This window comes from Anomaloglossus baeobatrachus, chromosome 2, assembly GCF_048569485.1.
Source record: "Anomaloglossus baeobatrachus isolate aAnoBae1 chromosome 2, aAnoBae1.hap1, whole genome shotgun sequence".
NCBI classification, from domain to species: Eukaryota; Metazoa; Chordata; class Amphibia; order Anura; family Aromobatidae; genus Anomaloglossus; species Anomaloglossus baeobatrachus.
In genome coordinates, this window is record NC_134354.1 from 558,686,587 (window position 1) to 558,706,907 (window position 20,321).

At 48.9% G+C, this 20,321-nt stretch overlaps 1 protein-coding gene across 2 annotated transcripts in view; it reads right to left on the bottom strand.

Moving 5' to 3' along the window:
- Positions 1–13,875: 13,875 nt before the first annotated feature.
- RMP64 (ribonuclease MRP subunit p64) overlaps positions 13,876–20,321 on the bottom strand; it is a 37,535-nt gene continuing 31,089 nt past the window's right edge. For both annotated transcript variants that reach the window (XM_075336683.1, XM_075336684.1), the window contains exons 8-9: positions 14,721–14,968; positions 13,876–14,339 (exon numbers count right to left, since the gene is read on the bottom strand). In XM_075336683.1, coding sequence (XP_075192798.1) covers positions 13,991–14,339; positions 14,721–14,968 — 597 coding nt within the window. In that variant the 3' untranslated portion in view covers positions 13,876–13,990. The remainder of the gene's footprint in view (positions 14,340–14,720; positions 14,969–20,321) is intronic.

The following is a 20,321-nucleotide window of genomic DNA, read 5'->3' on the forward strand; positions in this document are numbered from 1 at the left end:
TTTTTTTTGCAATGAGACTACAATGAGCTGTACAATATTGGGACGTTTGTGCCAAAAGGGGGGATCATTTTTGCAATGCTATTTTGATACATAAGAGTCTACTATCATAAAGCATTTTGCAAATACCATTAAAATGACAGAAGGGGGATAGTCTAACTTACTGTACTGATCACAGTAGTCTCCTCCAGCACCAATGTGTGACAGTTCGGGAGCTCGGAGGTGTTCATTTGACAACATAGGTTTTGCATTGGTATTTTTATGATAAAAAAAATACCAGAAACTCCCTACAAACATTTTAAGTACATGTGAAACATTAACCAGAAAACAAAAATAGCCTATAAATCATATTCCTGAAATAAAGTTTATGTTCCTCACAATCTTTCAGGTACTATATAACTAACATGTAGTTTGTTGTAAACATTTATTGCGGTATGCTCATGTGCCTAGTTCGGCAATGTGTCATATGATTACTTATATGTTTCTAGAAAGTGGTAAGTTATGTAACGTGAAAACTACTACAAGGACAGCTATGCTTGAAAGAATATATCCAAAAAGATGAACAAGTCTAATTGATAACGATGATCTTTCAATGGATATAGAGATATATATATATTATTAGTACTTCCTCCACCGGTTACATTGATTCTGGTAGTTTTTGTCTTGTGCCCCCATCCAATTAACACTTACAGAGACATTGTTTGGTAGACGCCCAGTCACTTGAAGGGAGATTTTCAATGTTTATTACCAACGATCATAACTTTGGAATGGAGGAGCATAGGAGGAAGAAGAAGAAAAATCTGTTCCAGACTTAATGGAGCAATTACTCAGTCTAAATTAAAAAAAAAATAAATAAAATTAAAGACTAGTTTTAAAGGAACATATCAATGTCACCCCCGTTTTTTCCTGTATAAACTATATATTTATGTGATTAAATATAGGAACCCCCATACAGCAGTATGAGAAATCATGCTGGGCAATAATTACCCCAGACAGGTCGGTAAGACCATTGCACAGACTCAAAATAACATAGGGTAAACAAGAGGACAAGAGTCAAAAGTGCCAAAAAGTGAAAATACAATTTTACTAATACAATCATAGATGTGCAATCAGCAAAAAAGGAGAAGTAAAAACAAGGGGTGTGAGTGAACATTAACAGGACCGCTGAATAGATAATATTTGGAGATGACTAGTCAGGTAGATCAAAAAAATGCAGGGGAAATGTCAGAGCAAATGTTACTGGGATAGTATATAAAGTGCACGTGCAAAGATACATGTAAATAACCTGCTCAGATACCCCAAATGCATAGGGAAAATATGTAGTCAAATCACTTGAATAAATGCATACAATAAAGTGGCCAGTGCATCAAAAAAGTGGCCAGTACATAGTCTAAAGTACATAATCCTGAATATGCAGAGAAAAAGGCTCCCCCATAACCCACCAACGTACGTTTCGCCACTAAGAGCCTGTGCTCTAGTTCGGCTTCCTCAGGGAGGGAGAAGGCAGCGCCATGCTCGTTCAAGCCTAGGGGTTTATATCGTAAACTGCCCTCTTACTTCCACAAACGTCATATCCTCAGATGACGCGCACACGCGTCAGCGGCGTCATGGTGGAGGTGGGCCAGCCGTCGGGCGGCAACGCGCACGCGCGAGAGAGGGGACGCGTCATCCCGCTCCCGCGAGAGTGCGGCCGCCATAGCGACGGCAAGCACGCCAACAGCAGGAGGACACGGGCACGCTGCGCGTGCAGGGATATTTGACCATGTAAGCTTTGCCCCGTTCCTCTGACATACATAAGTGTGCACACACTCTTCATCACCGGACTGAGCAGGTTATTTACATGTATCTTTGCACGTGCACTTTATATACTATCCCAGTAACATTTACTCTGACATTTCCCCTGCATTTTTTTGATCTACCTGACTAGTCATCTCCAAATATTATCTATTCAGCGGTCCTGTTTACGTTCACTCACATCCCTTGTTTTTACTTCTCCTTTTTTGCTGATTGCACATCTATGATTGTATTAATAAAATTGTATTTTCACTTTTTGGCACTTTTGACTCTTGTCCTCTTGTTTACCCTATATATTTGTGTGTTCTGACCTACAAGTAGGGGGCTGTGTGACCTAGTAACTCCTCCCTACCCATCCCTGTGTTGTAATAATGTGTAATGTGAATGTATAAAAATGTGTGTTATTACTTATGTGTTCTGTATGTAAATGAGCAGAGGCTCTAGCCCCATGGGCGTCTCATCGCCCTGTGGGCTTTCGCATGTTTTCCGTGGTATCACACCTCTGTGGGCATGATACCATGGATTTACATCAAGGATGTGACACTCATCAGATCGATCAGCCCACATCAGCATATGGCATGAAACATTTTAGAAAGCATTGGCTTAGGTATGGAGGGCAGCTGGGCTCTTATGAAGGGGTTGAAGAAGTGCTTTAAAAGCCAACTGTAAGTTGGTTGAATAATTATATTATATATACAGCTCTGGCAAAAATTAAGAGACCACTTCAAAATGTTCAGTTTTTCTGATTTTTCTCTTTATAGGTATATTTTTGAGTATCATGTAAATTGTTCTTTTATTCTATAAACTAATGACAACATGTCTCCAAATTTCCAAGCAATAAATTTTGTATTTATTTTCTGAAAATGAGAAATGGTCAAAATTACATTATTTGGAGGTCTGAAAGCAATGCATTTTTTTGTTATTTTGACGATTTCTCATTTTCAGAAAATAAATACAAAATTTTTTGCTTGGAAATTCGGAGACATGTTGTCAGAAGTTTATAGAATAAAAAACTATTTACAGTTTACTCAAAAATATACCGTATATTTCGGACTATAAGATGCATCCTTGTTTTAGAGGAGGAAAAAAAATAGAAAGAAAAGGGGGGGGGGGGGGGTAAGAGGTCTGCTGCTGACGCTTATGGAGGTAATAACATCCCCAAATTCTGTACTCATATCCCCCATTCTGGGTCCCTTCCAGGTATATATGGCCCCCATCGTGAAATATGTATGTTCCCCGTTCTTATATGTGTGATCGTCCAATGTGTGTGTGAGAGTGTGTATATATATATATATATATATATATATATATATACTATATTTATTGCTTACTTTTACAGATGTGATGTCACCTAGCTTTCAGTTTGGTCCTGTCTCTGCACTAGAAACAGTCTCCCATATCTCGAGGACCTGCAGTGAGGTCATGAAGAGGCAGGGAACTGTGCTGTTCTGTGCTGCTCTGTCCCACCTCTCCATTGCATCACTGCAGATCCTGTTACAGGAGACTTTGTTTCTAGTGCAGAGGCAGGACCAAAGCAATGTGAGCATTCAGCACAGAGACTGCGGGCTGTGCTGTGATGGTATGCCGTGCTCTGGCCAGGACACTGCAGTGATCTGCACTTCCTCTGGGCCACACATGACTGCAGCGACACACTGCTCCTGCCTCCTAAACAGCGGACACAGTCTCCCTAGCCTCTGCAGGAAGCCGGTGGCTGGAGCACTCACGTGTGTCTGCTGTTTACATTAGCAGCAAGGGGAGGAGAATGCACCACAATAGCCAGATAAACAAAACAAAGGGGTGCTGATAATGCAATGGAGCACGTAAAGGGTTAAAAAAGGAGAAAAGACATTGCATACGACGCACAACCCATAGTACAATATGAAAACAAACCTTTATTAGCAGTGCACTGATACAATTTAAAAACAGTTAAAACGAAGGGAATTTTGTTACTTACCGTAAATTCCTTTTCTTCTAGCTCTTATTGGGAGACCCAGACGATTGGGTGTATAGCACTGCCTCCGGAGGCCACACAAAGCAATTACACTAAAAAGTGTAAGGCCCCTCCCCTTCTGGCTATACACCCCCAGTGGGATCACTGGCTCACCAGTTTTAGTGCAAAAGCAAGAAGGAGGAAAGCCAATAACTGGTTTAAACAAATTCACTCCGAGTAACATCGGAGAACTGAAAACCGTTCAACATGAACAACATGTGTACCCGCAAACAAACCAAAAATCCCGAAGGACAACAGGGCGGGTGCTGGGTCTCCCAATAAGAGCTAGAAGAAAAGGAATTTACGGTAAGTAACAAAATTCCCTTCTTCTTCGGCGCTCTATTGGGAGACCCAGACGATTGGGACGTCCAAAAGCTGTCCCTGGGTGGGTAAAGAAATACCTCATGTTAGAGCTGCAAGACAGCCCTCCCCTACGGGGAGGCAACTGCCGCCTGCAGGACTTTTCTACCTAGACTGGCGTCCGCCGAAGCATAGGTATGCACCTGATAATGTTTGGTGAAAGTGTGCAGACTCGACCAGGTAGCTGCCTGGCACACCTGTTGAGCCGTAGCCTGGTGTCGTAATGCCCAGGATGCACCCACGGCTCTGGTAGAATGGGCCTTCAGCCCTGATGGAACCGGAAGCCCAGCAGAACGGTAGGCTTCAAGAATCGGTTCTTTGATCCATCGAGCCAGGGTGGCCTTAGAAGCCTGCGACCCTTTGCGCTTACCAGCGACAAGGACAAAGAGTGCATCCGAACGGCGCAAGGGCGCCGTGCGGGAAATGTAGATTCTGAGTGCTCTCACCAGATCTAACAAATGTAAATCCTTCTCATACCGATGAACTGCATGAGGACAAAACGAAGGCAAAGAGATATCCTGATTAAGATGAAAAGAGGATACCACCTTCGGGAGAAACTCCTGAATGGGGCGCAGCACTACCTTGTCCTGGTGGAAGACCAGGAAGGGAGCCTTGGATGATAGTGCTGCCAGCTCAGACACTCTCCGAAGAGACGTGATCGCTACCAGAAAAGCCACTTTCTGTGATAGTCTAGAAAGTGAAACCTCCCTCAGAGGCTCGAAGGGCGGCTTCTGGAGGGCAACTAGTACCCTGTTCAGATCCCATGGATCTAACGGCCGCTTGTACGGGGGTACGATATGGCAAACCCCCTGTAGGAACGTGCGCACCTTAGGAAGGCGTGCCAAACGCCTCTGAAAAAAGACGGATAGCGCCGAGACCTGACCTTTAAGGGAGCCGAGCGACAAACCTTTTTCTAACCCAGATTGCAGGAAAGAAAGAAAGGTAGGCAATGCAAATGGCCAGGGGGACACTCCCTGAGCAGAGCACCAGGATAAGAATATCCTCCACGTTCTGTGGTAGATCTTAGCGGACGTGGGCTTCCTAGCCTGTCTCATGGTGGCAACGACCCCTTGGGACAATCCTGAAGACGCTAGGATCCAGGACTCAATGGCCACACAGTCAGGTTCAGGGCCGCAGAATTCCGATGGAAAAACGGCCCTTGGGACAGTAAGTCTGGTCGGTCTGGTAGTGCCCACGGTTGGCCGACCGTGAGCTGCCACAGATCCGGGTACCACGCCCTCCTCGGCCAGTCTGGGGCGACAAGTATGACGCGGCTGCAATCGGATCTGATCTTGCGTAGCACTCTGGGCAAGAGTGCCAGAGGTGGAAACACATAAGGGAGCCGGAACTGCGACCAATCTTGTACTAGGGCGTCTGCCGCCAGCGCTCTTTGATCGCGAGATCGTGCCATGAAGGTTGGGACCTTGTTGTTGTGCCGTGACGCCATTAGGTCGACGTCCGGCACCCCCCAGCGGTGACAGATTTCCTGAAACACGTCTGGGTGAAGGGACCATTCCCCTGCGTCCATGCCCTGGCGACTGAGGAAGTCTGCTTCCCAGTTTTCTACGCCGGGGATGTGAACTGCGGATATGGTGGAGGCTGTGGCTTCCACCCACATCAGAATCCGCCGGACTTCCTGGAAGGCTTGCCGACTGCGTGTCCCCCCTTGGTGGTTGATGTATGCCACCGCTGTGGAGTTGTCCGACTGAATTCGGATCTGCCTTCCTTCCAGCCACTGCTGGAAGGCTAGTAGGGCAAGATACACTGCTCTGATTTCCAGAACATTGATCTGAAGGGTGGACTCCTGCTGGGTCCACGTACCCTGAGCCCTGTGGTGGAGAAAAACTGCTCCCCACCCTGACAGACTCGCGTCTGTCGTGACCACCGCCCAGGATGGGGGTAGGAAGGATTTTCCCTGTGATAATGAGGTGGGAAGAAGCCACCACTGCAGAGAGTCCTTGGCCGTCTGGGAAAGGGAGACTTTCCTGTCCAGGGATGTTGACTTCCCGTCCCATTAGCGGAGAATGTCCCATTGAAGTGGGCGCAGATGAAACTGCGCAAACGGAACCGCTTCCATTGCCGCCACCATCTTCCCGAGGAAGTGCATGAGGCGTCTTAAGGAGTGCGACTGACTTTGAAGGAGAGCCTGCACCCCAGTCTGTAGTGACCTCTGCTTGTCCAGCGGAAGCTTCACTATCGCTGAGAGAGTATGAAACTCCATGCCAAGATACGTTAGTGATTGGGTCGGTGACAGATTTGACTTTGAGAAGTTGATGATCCACCCGAACGTCTGGAGAGTCTCCAGTGCAACAGTCAAGCTGAGTTGGCATGCCTCTTGAGAGGGTGCCTTGACCAGTAGATCGTCCAAGTAAGGGATCACAGAGTGTCCCTGAGAGTGCAAGACTGCTACCACTGCCGCCATGATCTTGGTGAACACCCGTGGGGCTGTCGCTAGACCAAATGGCAGAGCTACGAACTGAAGATGGTCGTCTCCTATCACGAAGCGTAGAAAGCGTTGGTGCTCTGTAGCAATCGGCACGTGGAGATAAGCATCCTTGATGTCTATTGATGCTAGGAAATCTCCTTGAGACATTGAGGCAATGACTGAGCGTAGGGATTCCATCCGGAACCGCCTGGCGTTCACATGCTTGTTGAGCAGTTTTAGGTCCAGAACAGGACGGAATGAGCCGTCCTTTTTTGGCACCACAAAGAGATTGGAGTAAAAACCTTGACCTCGTTCCTGAAGAGGAACAGGGACCACCACTCCTTCTGCTCTTAGAGAATTCACCGCCTGCAGAAGGGCATCTGCTCGGTCGGGATGTGGGGAAGTTCTGAAGAACCGAGGCGGAGGACGAGAACTGAACTCTATCCTGTACCCGTGAGACAAAATGTCTGTTACCCACCGGTCTTTGACCTGTGGCAGCCAAATGTCGCAAAAGCGGGAGAGCCTGCCACCGACCGAGGATGCGGAGGGAGGCGGCCGAAAGTCATGAGGCAGCCGCCTTGGAAGCGGTACCTCCGGTTGCTTTCTTGGGGCGTGAGTGAGCCCGCCAGGAATCAGAGCTCCTTTGCTCTTTCTGAGTCCCTTTGGACGAGGAGAATTGGGGCTTGCCCGAGCCTCGAAAGGACCGAAACCTTGACTGCCACTTCCTCTGTGGAGGTTTGCTTGATCTGGGCTGGGGTAAGGAGGAGTCCTTACCTTTGGACTGTTTGATGATTTCCGCCAATTGCTCACCAAACAGTCTGTCTCCAGATAATGGCAAGCTGGTTAAACATTTTTTAGAAGCAGAATCTGCTTTCCATTCCTTTAACCACAAGGCTCTGCGCAAAACTACAGAGTTGGCAGATGCTATTGAGGTACGGCTCGTAGAGTCCAGTACCGCATTGATAGCGTAGGTCGCAAACGCAGACATTTGCGTAGTTAGGGACGCCACTTGCGGCACTGCTGGACGTATGAGAGAGTCCACCTGTGCCAGACCAGCTGAAATAGCTTGGAGCGCCCACACGGCCGCGAATGCTGGAGCAAACGACGCGCCAATAGCTTCATAGACAGATTTCAACCAAAGGTCCATCTGTCTGTCATTGGGATCTTTAAGTGAAGCCCCATCCTCCACTACAACTATGGATCTAGCTGCAAGCCTGGATATTGGAGGGTCCACTTTTGGACACTGGGTCCAGCGTTTGACCACGTCAGGGGGAAAAGGATACCGTGTATCCTTAAGGCGTTTAGAAAAACGCTTGTCCGGATAAGTATTATGTTTCTGGATGGATTCTCTGAAGTCAGAGTGGTCCAGAAAAGTACTCAATTTACGCTTGGGATACAGGAAATGGAATTTCTCCTGCTGTGCAGCTGCCTCCTCTGCAGAAGGGGCTGGGGGAGAAATATCCAACAGCTTATTGATGGCCGCTATAAGGTCATTTACCATGGCGTCACCATCTGGCGTATCCAAATTGAGTGCGGCGTCAGGACAAGACTCCTGATCACCCACCTCTGAACCCTCATATAGGGACCCTTCTCGCTGAGACCCTGATCCACGTGAGGACGTGGAGGGTCTCTCCCAGCGAGCTCGCTTAGGCGGACTGGGACTATCATCGGAGTCAGAGCCCTCAGCCTGTGATGCCTGGGACCCCCTTGAAGTACGGATTAGTTCCAACTGAGGGGGACCGGGGAACATAGACACAGCAGTGTCTATGGTCTGAGCAACTGGCCTGGACTGCAAGGTTTCCAGGATTTTTGTCATAGTCACAGACATTTTATCAGCAAAGACTGCAAATTCTGTCCCCGTCACCGGGGCAGGGTTCACAGGCGTCTCTGCCTGGGCTACCACCACAGTAGGCTCTGGCTGACGAAGTGCCACTGGGACTGAACATTGCACACAATGAGAGTCGTTGGAGCCTGCTGGTAGATTAGCCCCACATGCTGTACAAGTAGTGTATACAGCCCGTGCCTTGGCACCCTTGCGTTTTGCGGATGACATGCTGTTGTCTCCTCAAGCAATACAGGGTGTACAGCCAAGAAGCGACCTTACAGTGCAGTATTAAATATATCTAGACACAGCAGTGTCTATGTACAGCGAAAAATATAACACTGTGGCACCAGTGGGGCTGCACGTATGTGCTGCTTACCGCCCGCTGAGCGCGGGTGTGTGGTCGCCAGAAACCCCTCGCCTGGGTCCCCCAGAGCCTGCGTGCGTTCTCCAGCCAGACTGCATGTGTATAATGGCTGCCGGCGTCCTGGGGAGCTGCAAGCCTGGGGGCGGGCCTAGGGCGTGCACAGAGAAAAAGCGCGAAGCCTGTGTCCTACTGTGCTCAGTGAGAGGGCTGGAGCATGTAAATCGTGCCCCAGCCCTCGGCGCTGCCGATTGAATAACGTCTCTCCCCTACCCTGATTGACAGGGTGGGGGGCGTTAACGAAGCGGAGCTAGGCCGCAGAAAGCCGGGGACTAAAGTTAGAAGCGCCGCCGCCGTAAAAGCGCGGTCGGCGCGTCCCCGCCGCACTACAAGTCGCAGCTGCGCCACCGCTCCAGGGGCGGTCGGCGCGGCGATCCACACACATAAAGTCCCCCAGTAATCTGCGGGGACTATAAGCCCAGCGCACAGCGCTACAGTCCCCGGCGCACTAGCACACCCAGCAAGCCTGGGGTGCGCGTGGCCTGCCATACGGGGACACAGAGTACCTGAAAGTTGCAGGGCCTTGTCCCTGAACGGCACTCCCGCTCCACATCCAGCAGGTTCTATGGGTCTGTGGATGGAGCCCGGCCTCAGGGCTTGGTGGCCGGTAAGATCCCACTTCCTCAGAGCCCCTCAGGGGGATGGGGAAGGAAAACAGCATGTGGGCTCCAGCCTCCGTACCCGCAATAGGTACCTCAACCTTACAAACCACAAGTGGGGTGAGAAGGGAGCATGCTGGGGGCCCCATATGGGCCCTCTTTTCTTCCATCCGATATAGTCAGCAGCTGCTGCTGACTAAACAGTGGAGCTATGCGTGGATGTCTGACCTCCTTCGCACAAAGCAGAAAACTGGTGAGCCAGTGATCCCACTGGGGGTGTATAGCCAGAAGGGGAGGGGCCTTACACTTTTTAGTGTAATTGCTTTGTGTGGCCTCCGGAGGCAGTGCTATACACCCAATCGTCTGGGTCTCCCAATAGAGCGCCGAAGAAATGTAATGTAGACAAGATCCTGTACCCACAAGTTTATGATAATCATAATAATTCAACAATTACAGTAATACAACCCCGCCACAAGGGGAGAATGAATTGCAGCCTGGTGAAACACCTGCAGAAAACAAATAGTCCGGGGATATCGCATACAATAAGTACATAAACAACGGCAATAATGAACAACTGGAGGTCAATAACCAGGTAGCAAACAAATTAGATAGCTCTATATGAGACAAAAGAAAGCCGTAGTACCCCAGAACACGCAGTGTGGGTCACTATATAATCCTAGGGGCATAATAGCCCTGCTGGAAAAAGGACACAACATCCACTTAGTCCCTGGCAATCCAGGAATATGGCCAATTCCCAATTGAGGGAGGAAGGCTCACCTGAATAAAGCAAGGGGAATCGGTAGTAAAGAAGCCTGTGCATGCCCAATGGGGCAGCAAAGAGATGTGGAAAAAAGAATTATACTGCAGAGTCCAATAGAAAACGTATCCACAATGTGGCAGGGGCACACACCAGGGGTACAAGGATCACCCAATTGGGCATGCACAGGCTTCTTTACTACAGATTCCCCTTGCTTTATTCAGGTGAGCCTTCCTCCCTCAATTGGGAATTGGCCATATTCCTGGATTGCCAGGGACTAAGTGGATGTTGTGTCCTTTTTCCAGCAGGGCTATTATGCCCCTAGGATTATATAGTGACCCACACTGCGTGTTCTGGGGTACTACAGCTTTCTTTTGTCTCATATAGAGCTATCTAATTTGTTTGCTACCTGGTTATTGACCTCCAGTTGTTCATTATTGCCGTTGTTTATGTACTTATTGTATGCGATATCCCCGGACTATTTGTTTTCTGCAGGTGTTTCACCAGGCTGCAATTCATTCTCCCCTTGTGGCGGGGTTGTATTACTGTAATTGTTGAATTATTATGATTATCATAAACTTGTAGGTACAGGATCTTGTCTACATTACATGTTTTAACTGTTTTTAAATTGTATCAGTGCACTGCTAATAAAGGTTTGTTTTCATATTGTACTATGGGTTGTGTGTCATATGCAATGTCTTTTCTGCTGTTTACATTAAACAAGTATTGATTTGCTGCTCCTCACACCCGCTTCTAGTCACTGACTGAAGAGAGCGGAGAGAGGTGGGCAAGGAGCAGCTAATATTCCTTTACTTTAGGCCTCCAACACACATCCGTGCCGCCGGTACGTGCTTGATACATTTTTGCACATACCGGCGGCACGGAGACACGTACACCAATGTTACCCTATGGTAACAGGCACACACACTTAAAACCACACGGAACGTGTCGTTTGTACGTTTTTCCTCACGCTCAACATGTCCATTTTTCTCCGGCATCACGCAGGCACGGACCCCCTAAAGTCAATGGGTCCGTGTCTGCACGTATGTGACACGTAGCATGTCCGTGTGCTACCCTTACCGTCCGTGTGCGTTTTTTTTGTAAATTCTGGATGCGATGTCTGTCAATCTCCCTCGGTCGGTCGGTATCTTTCTTTGTCAGATGGTCGCTCTATCTGTCTTTCTCTCGGTCTGTCCCTCTCTCTGTCCGTCGGTCAGTCTCTCCCCCTCTCGCATACTCACAGATCCCCGATCACCAGCGCGGCGCTGCACAGCTGTTAAAAACCTCCGGTGGGTTTTAATATTTTGAAAATGCCAGCCGCTCATTATTCAATCCCGTATTCACTGCTTTCCCCGCCCACCGGCACCTGATTGATTGTAGTCAGACACGCCCCCACGCTGAGTGACAGATCTCACTGCAACCAATCACAGACACTGGTGGGCATGTCTATATCAACAATATATGGCTCATTATGGGGTCTAGTGATATTTATCAATTATGATAGATCTAAACGTCCCTACTCTTGTTTTATATATTCATTAGATGCGACAGTTCCGGGACTCTACCCAGCTCATCCCGAATTGCCCTCGTGCGTTGGCAATAGAGGTAATAAGGGGTTAATTATGGCAGGCGTCTCCCCGAAATTAACTTACAGGTTAATCATGGCAGGCGTCTCCCCGAGATACCTTCCATGATTAACCTGTAAGTTAAAGAAAATAAACACACACATCCAAAAAATCCTTTATTTGGAATACACAAAAACAAACACCCTCTTTCACCAATTTATTAAGCCCCAAAAACCCATCCAGGTCCGGCGTAATCCACGGAGGTCCCACAACGCTCTCAGGTCTGCTACATGAAGCTGACAAGAGCGGCCACATAACATGACCGCTCTCTGTCAGCTCCACGCAGCAACTGAGGTGATCCGCACGATCAGCGATGACGTCACTCAGGTTACTCGCGGCCACCGCTGGAGCCTCCAACTGTGACAGCAAGTCGCCCAAGTGACTTAAGTGAGCAGAGCGATGTGCAATGAAGTCACAGGTGAGTTGCAGTCTCGGGTGGTGGAATCCAGCTAGCCGCGGGTAATCTGAGTGACAGCAGAGCTAAACACGCCGCTAACTTCAGTCACTCAGGGGATTAGCGGTCACCGGTGAGTCCTTCACGGGTGACCGCTAATCAGGACACAACACACAGAGAGCCGTGGTATGACAATGAAGTCGGATGAAGTTCATCCGAGTTTATTCTCATCGCGCAACTCTGTGTCGGCTGTCAGCGGGTATGTAGCAACGACATTTTGCCTCACACACGGATCATTTCAAACGGACACCACAAGGACATTACACATACGCATCTCACGTATGCACGGACATTCCACACGCACACACGGTGAGCATACGCCATCACACGGATGTCACATGTACCGGAGAAACGGACATAAAAAAACAGAACACGGACCCGAAAAACAGAACGTGAGACACGTAAGTTTTTTTGCGGAAGTGTGGCAGAGGCCTTAAACAGTGGACACACGTGGTTTCTCCAGCCGCCGGCTTCCTGCAGCAGCAACCCTCCCTGCCACCTGTGATCCCACTCCACAGCCCCTCCCTCTCCACAGCTCCCTAACCCGCAGGTGCCCCCACCCCCCCCGCTTTGACATTCGAACTATAAGACACACCCCCCACTTTCCTCTCAAATTTGGAGAAAAAAAAAGTGCATCTTATAGTCCAAAAAATACGGTAACTATAAAGAGAAAATCAGAAAAACTGAAAATTTGGAAGTGGTCCCTTTTAAAAGTATTCAGGTGTACATAAAAAATCACTTAGCCACTCATCTGATTTGTGTCCTCTGTGGCTGTAAGACTACAATAACGTTGATTAAACTAGTTTCCCAGCCAGTAGAATTGGAATAAAAGGGCTATTAGAAGTTAGTAAAAACACTACTATGTTTACATAGCCTTTCTTTAGATGAGTTTTTGAAGCGGAAATCATTTCAGGAAGCTCTCCGCCTTTGGGAGTTTTTCCTTTTCCTGACTTTCGTGAGAGGCGTTTTCCCAAGATGTTTTTGCAGCCTTTTGATTCAAGATTGCCATCATCATATAGTTCAAAGAAGTGACATGCACCCCCCACGGAATCCGGCATTTTCTAAAAGCCTCTTAAGGGAAAGTGAGTTGGGATGCTCAAACAACCCCTCATATGAACAGCAAACTAGACAGCAGTGACTAGGAAGTCAACACAAACTTTGAACGTAGCCTTACAGCACTAAAGGGGCCGCTCAGTTGCTTATGGCTTTGGAATGACATTCAGCACAAAATCTAGATGTAAAGCTTGGAGGTTACGGGAAGGCTGAGAAAGACATACGTGCAAGGGAAGAACACAAATCTCCTGTAGTTGCCTTCGGAGATTGTCAAACAAGTACAGTCTGCAATTGAGGGTGGCCTTACTTTGCCTTTAGGATTCAGCAGTAGATAATGAAATGCTGTAAAATTTTACACCAAATAACTCCAATTGCAGGTACACTGATTTACATTGTCCAGGAGAATTATTATGATGCTGTAAACCTCCGTGTATATTGATTTTTAACTAATTGCACACCTTTAGTAAGAAACAAGATTTGTTTTTGGTGAGTTTACAATTATTATGCAGTAGATCAATATAGCCAGAGGCCAATATGCAGAATGGGAGCAAATAAAGGAAAACTGGAGACTTAAAGCTTAATTTAATGTATCAGTCTACACAACATTAAATAACCGCTGCCAAAGTGAAAACATTAAGTACACAATATTGTGCATTTATTGCTGCCCAAGACAATCCATCTTATCTCCTGCTAGATTCCAATCGATGAGAATATATCATCAATGTCATCTGTATCAGTAAGACCGCGTTCTGTTCCTTTAGTGCTACTGGACTTTTGAGGCTTGGATGTCCGAGGCTTCAAAGAAGCAGGAGCGGTTGCTGAAGGCGTCTTTTGTCCAGGAGACAACTCCAGACACTGCCGAGATCCTAAACTCTTCCTTTTAGGTCTTCTATGCCTTTGTGACCCAGTGACCATGTGTCTCCACGCTCGTTGAAACCTTTGCATTCTTAAACATGTCTCTAGATGATCTCTTCTCAGGGTCTGCTCACGCAAGCTGTGACACATGGACTTTTTCCAACATCTCAGCTTCTTTTTCAAACTTTAACAGAAAATGGGAGAAAAAGAAAACCAATAAGATTGTCAGAGAACGGTAAAAAAACAATACAAACAAAATCAGCCAAAACATGCCAATCAGACAATATTGGGGTCATGGAAACAATCTGAAATAAATGGAAGATACTGGCAAGTCCAGTACTCAATCATTAACATTTCTCACCTGTCCTCACACACCGGACAGTTTGGCCCACCACGGCATGATCCCAAACATCCCATAAACTTGTATGGAGTCTCAGTCTCTTTTCTAGTACGCTGCTCCATACAACTACTTGGCACTGCAGATGTGCAGAGGGACCCCATGTGATCAATCATGGGGGTGCTATAAAATTGGGATATACAAATTTTACCCTCTAGTCTAACATACCTCTGTCCTAAGGCTTCAGCATACTGCAGGTTGTGGCAGCGCAGATACCTATTCCTGAAGAACGCCACCTCTGTTTTAAGTTCCTTTTCTTTACACCATTTTATTGCATAAACCAGTTGTTTAGAAAGACCTTGAAAATCCTCCGCTTCTTCAATTTTAGGCACCAAGTGTTTTACACATTTCTTTTTTCTGTTGTGTTTTGATAGACGTCTTTTATTGGATTCATTTGACTTCTTATTATCAAGACCCTGCAGGGAAAAAAAAAATCAATTTCTATATAAAAGTAAAGAATTACATCTTTCTTGACTTATATGCAAGTGTCAAAACCTAAATAAAAGAATGAATATATAGTCTTCAGTGAGATATGTGCCAGCTGGTCTGCACCTATTTTGAGGCCTGCTAGCACAGTGAGGAGAATCGCTAGGGTTAGGGACCACCCAGATTAAGTACAAAATGGTTTCAAACAAGTATCTTATGTAATTTACATGCATTACTACTACATATTCACTTACTGTAGTTATCTATTCATTGTTTTTAATCTAGGCTGTCTGTTAACGGCACCTACACATTGCACTTATACTACCAGGTATGACGACTTAGGATTTCAGTTTTGGTAAAGTTGTAACTAACAATGTTTCAGGGTCTGCACCTAAAACCTCAATAAATCAGCTTATATTCTTCAGCCAACACAAACACATGGAATGAAAGATATCTCGTTGCCATGCAATTAAATGGAAATTAAATCTTCCAGAGAGGTGTGAGCATGCGGTTTTAGTGGATGCCACATGAAGAGGCCACCGGTAATCCCACTCAATGAGGCCAAATCCTTCAGCAGATGCACCAGCACATTGCTTTTTATCTACCATGTTCACTATATGTTAAAACTGACCAGGCAGTACGATTCTCCGGGTCAGTATGAGTGCGTAGACCCGTAATGTTTTCACTTATCTTTTGCAGCCAGAGCAAACGTCTTCAGCGTGCGTGTATACAAAGTTTTTATCGCCTCATCAATATTTTTGCAGTGTCGCTAAGGCTACTTTCACACATCCGGTTTGAGCGGTGCGGCTCAATCCAGCTGTGAAACCTATGCAACGGATGAGGCGAAAACACCGCATCCTTTGCATAAGTTTTTACATGCGGCCGGTCCGTTTTTTTCCGGTTGCGGCACGCTAGTGAGCATGCGCAGTGGAAGAAACCGCATGCGGCGGTCGGATGCGTTTTTTTCCGCATCGCGCCGCATCCGGCGTCCTTAGGCATGCATTGAAAATGCGCTGCAGCGGCCGGATGCGGCGCGATGCGGGTTTTTTTGCCGGCGCAAAAAACGTTGCAGGCAACGTTCCATCCGGCCGCGGCATCGGCTAAATCTGCCGCATGCGGCAAAAACCGGACCGAACGCAAGCCCCTGCGGCACAATACGGCACGACTGTAAGTCTATGCAAAAGAAAAACGCAACCGGCAGTAAAAAAAACGGTTGCGGTTTTTCTGCAGAGCGCCGTATTGTGACGCAGAGCAAAAACCGGATGTGTTAAAGTAGCCTAAGGCCAAAAAGCTTAATTCTGACACCTTTCAATTTATTTTGTTACACTGTTTACTGATCAGATTAATTTATTTTATATTTCGATAGTTTGGATATTTCTGAACACAGCAATAATAAAAGTGTATTTTTTGTTTTATTTTCAATGGGGCAAAAGGGGGTAATTTGAGCTTGTGTTACTTTTTTTCATATTTTTAAAAAATGTTAACTTCGACTTTTTACCGTATTTAATAGTCACTCAGGGGACTTGAACCTTTGATCATTCAATTGCATGTGCTACACATAGCAGTGCATGAGCACTGCTCTGCATGGCAGAAATCACAATCTCCTATGAACGCCGGCTAACTGTTAAACATTCAGGAGGATTATATTGACACTAGAAGAAGGTGGCCCGATTCTACGCATCGGGTATTCTAGAATTTACGTATTGTGCAGTTCATGTATGATTTTTGCTATATATATATATATATATATATATATATATATATATATATATATATATATATATATATATATATATATATGTTGTTGTGTGTAGTTACTAAGTGTTTGTGTAGGGGCTGTACATGTTCTGGGTGTTGTCTGGGTGTGAGAGCGGTGTATGTGTGTTGCGTGTGTTGCGTTGTTTGTGGAGCGCTGTGTGTCTGTAGCGTTGTGTGTGTGTTGTGCGGTTTGTGTGGGTGTGGGGTGTGTGTGTGTGTGTGTTGCGCGGTTTGTGTGGGTGTGGGGTGTGTGTGTGTGTTTTGGGGGGAGGTATGTTTTGTGCAATGTGTGTGTTGTGCGGTATGTGCGTATATTTATGTATGCCGCGGTGTTTGTGTGTTGGGTGTTGTGTGTGTGCAGCGTTGTCTGTGTGTGTGGGTGTCTGTGTAGGGCGGTGATTGTGGTTCCCAGTGTGTGTGTGTGTGGTGTGTTGTGCAGTGCGCGTGTGTGTGTGTGTGTGTGTGTGTGTTGGGGGGAGGGGTGCACCTCCCATCGTGCTCCATCCCCCATGCTGCGCACTCCCCATTGTGCTCCATCCCCCATGCTGCGCATTCCCCATCGTGCTCCATCCGCCATGCTGCGCACTCCCCATCGTGCTCCATCCCCCATGCTGCGCACTCCCAAACGTGCTCCATCCCCCATGCTGCGCATTCCCCATCGTGCTCCATCCGCCATGCTGTGCACTCCCCATCGTGCTCCATCCCCCATGCTGCGAACTCCCCATCGTGCTCCATCCCCCATGCTGCGCACTCCCAAACGTGCTCCATCCCCCATGCTGCGCACTCCCAAACGTGCTCCATCCCCCATGCTGCGCACTCCCCATCGTGCTCCATCCCCCATGCTGCGCAATCCCAAACGTACTCCATCCCCCATGCTGCACACTCCCCATCGTGCTCCATCCCCCATGCTGCGCACTCCCCATCGTGCTCCATCCCCCATGCTGCGCACCCCCCATCGTGTTCCATCCCCCATGCTGCGCACCCCCCATCGTGCTCCATCCCCCATGCTGCGCACCCCCCCATCGTGCTCCATCCCCCATGCTGCGCACTCCCCATTGTGCTCCATCCCCCATGCTGCGCACTCCCCATCGTGCTCCATCCCCCATGCTGCGCACCCCCCCATCGTGCTCCATCCCCCATGCTGCACCAGCATCAGCCTCTCTGCCCCCAGCATCAGCCTCTCTGCCCCCAGCATCAGCCTCTCCTCTCTGTCCCCAGCATCAGCCTCTCTCCTCCCAGCCTACCCCAGCCTCAGCCTCCCCCAGCATCAGCCTCCCTGAGCATCAGCCTCCCCCAGCATCAGCCTCCCCCTCCCAGCCTCCCCCAGCATAAGCCTCTCTCTTCCCAGCCTCCTCCAGCATCAGCCTCTCTCCTCCCAGCCTCCCCCAGCATCAGCATCCCCCTCCCAACTTTCCCCAGGATTAGCCCCTCTACTCCCAGCCTCCCTCCTAACAGCCTCCCCCCAGCATCAGCCTCCCCCTCCCAGCCTCCCCCAGCATCAGCCTCTCTCCTCCCAGCCTCCCCCAGCATCAGCCTCCCCCAGCATCAGCCTCAGCCTTCCCCAGGATCAGCCTCTCTCCTCCCAGCCTCCTCCAGCACGCAGTGCTCCTCTGCCGACACTCACAGATCCGATCGCATACACTCACACACACCCGATCGCATACACTCACACACACCCGATCGCATACACACACACACACTGACGATATCGCACATACGCGCTCACACTCACAACATCCGGAGATACTACATGCTTCTGGCCATGTGATCCTCCGGCAGGTCCTGGAAGCTCACTGCACAGTATCGCCGCCGAGAAGCAAGCGATATCCCAGGATGTTGTGAGTGTGTGGATGTGATGTGTGTGTGAGGTGTGTGTGAGGTGTGTGTGAGAGTGAGTGTGATCTGATGTGTGTGTGTGTTGTTGTTTGTGTGCGTTTGTGTATGTTCCGCCGCTGCAGGACCTTGATGCGCTGGTAACTATGCTACCATGGTTACCAGCGTATCCCGTCCCCCGCTCGCACGGGAGCCCACACCAGCATACGCCGGCCAGCCCCAGCAATGCGAGGGTATGTGTCGGCTGGGTTGGCGGCGTACGCTGATGTGGGCTCCCGGGGGTACAGTACTCACCTTGGAGTCGTGGCTTCGTGTCGCTTCGGGGAATGCGTGCGGGGGTCGGGGCCAGAGTGAGCGTGCATTGCGTGAGGGGTCCGGGGCGTGGCCGAGTTGCCAATACGTGCAGGGTGCCGGGGCGAGAGGCCAATCCGAGTGGGGGGCGAAGCCTGGGCGAGCGGCCGGCCAATCCGTGTGGGGGCGGGGCCTGGGCGAGCGGCCAATCGGTGCGGGGGGGGGCGCCATGGCGAGCTTAGCGGCCAATCCGCTTTGTCACCGTAAGGACACAATTTTGGAGCAAGACAGACAGACAGAATAAGGCAATTATATATATATATAGACTAAAAGGTGGCCCGATTCTACGCATCTACATTCTACATACATACATACATACATATATATATATATATATATATATATATATATATATATATATATATATATATATATATGTATGTCGTTGTGTGTAGTTACCAAGTGTTTGTGTAGGGCGCTGTACATGTTCTGGGTGTTGTCTGGGTGTGACAGGGGGTGAGAGCGGTGTTGTATGTGTGTTGCGTTGTTTGTGGAGCGCTGTGTGTCTGTAGTGTTGTGTGTGTGTGTTGCGCGGTTTGTGTGTGTGTGGTGTGTTTTGGGGGGAGGTATGTTTTGTGCAATGTGTGTGTTGTGCGGTATGTGCGTATATTTATGTATGCCGCGGTGTTTGTGTGTTGGGTGTTGTGTGTGTGCAGCGTTGTCTGTGTGTGTGGGTGTCTGTAGGGCAGTTGTTTGTGGTTCCCAGTGTGTGTGTGTGGTGTGTTGTGCAGTACGTGTGCGTGCGTGCGTGTGTTGGGGGGAGGTGTGCACCCCCCATCGTGCTCCATCCCCCATGCTGCGCACCCCCCATCGTGCTCCATCCCCCATGCAGCGCACCCCCCATCGTGCTCCATCCCCCATGCAGCGCACCCCCCATCGTGCTCCATCCCCCATGCTGCAGCAGCATCAGCCTCTCTGCCCCCAGCATCAGCCTCTCTGCCCCCAGCATCAGCCTCTCTGCCCCCAGCATCAGCCTCTCTCCTCCCAGCATCAGCCTCTCTCCTCCCAGCATCAGCCTCTCTCCTCCCAGCATCAGCCTCTCTCCTCCCAGCATCAGCCTCTCTCCTCCCAGCATCAGCCTCTCTCCTCCCAGCATCAGCCTCTCTCCTCCCAGCATCAGCCTCTCTCCTCCCAGCATCAGACTCTCTCCTCCCAGCATCAGACTTTTCGGTCCCCAGCATCAGCCTCTCTCCTCCCAGCCTACCCCAGCCTCAGCCTCCCCCAGCATCAGCCTCTCTTCTCTCAGCCTCCCCCCCTCCCAGCCTCCCCATCCCAGCCTTCCCCAGGATCAGCCTCTCTCCTCCCAGCCTCCTGCAGCACGCCGTGCTCCTCTGCCGACACTCACAGATCCGATCGCATACACTCACACACACACACACACACACACACACACATTGACGA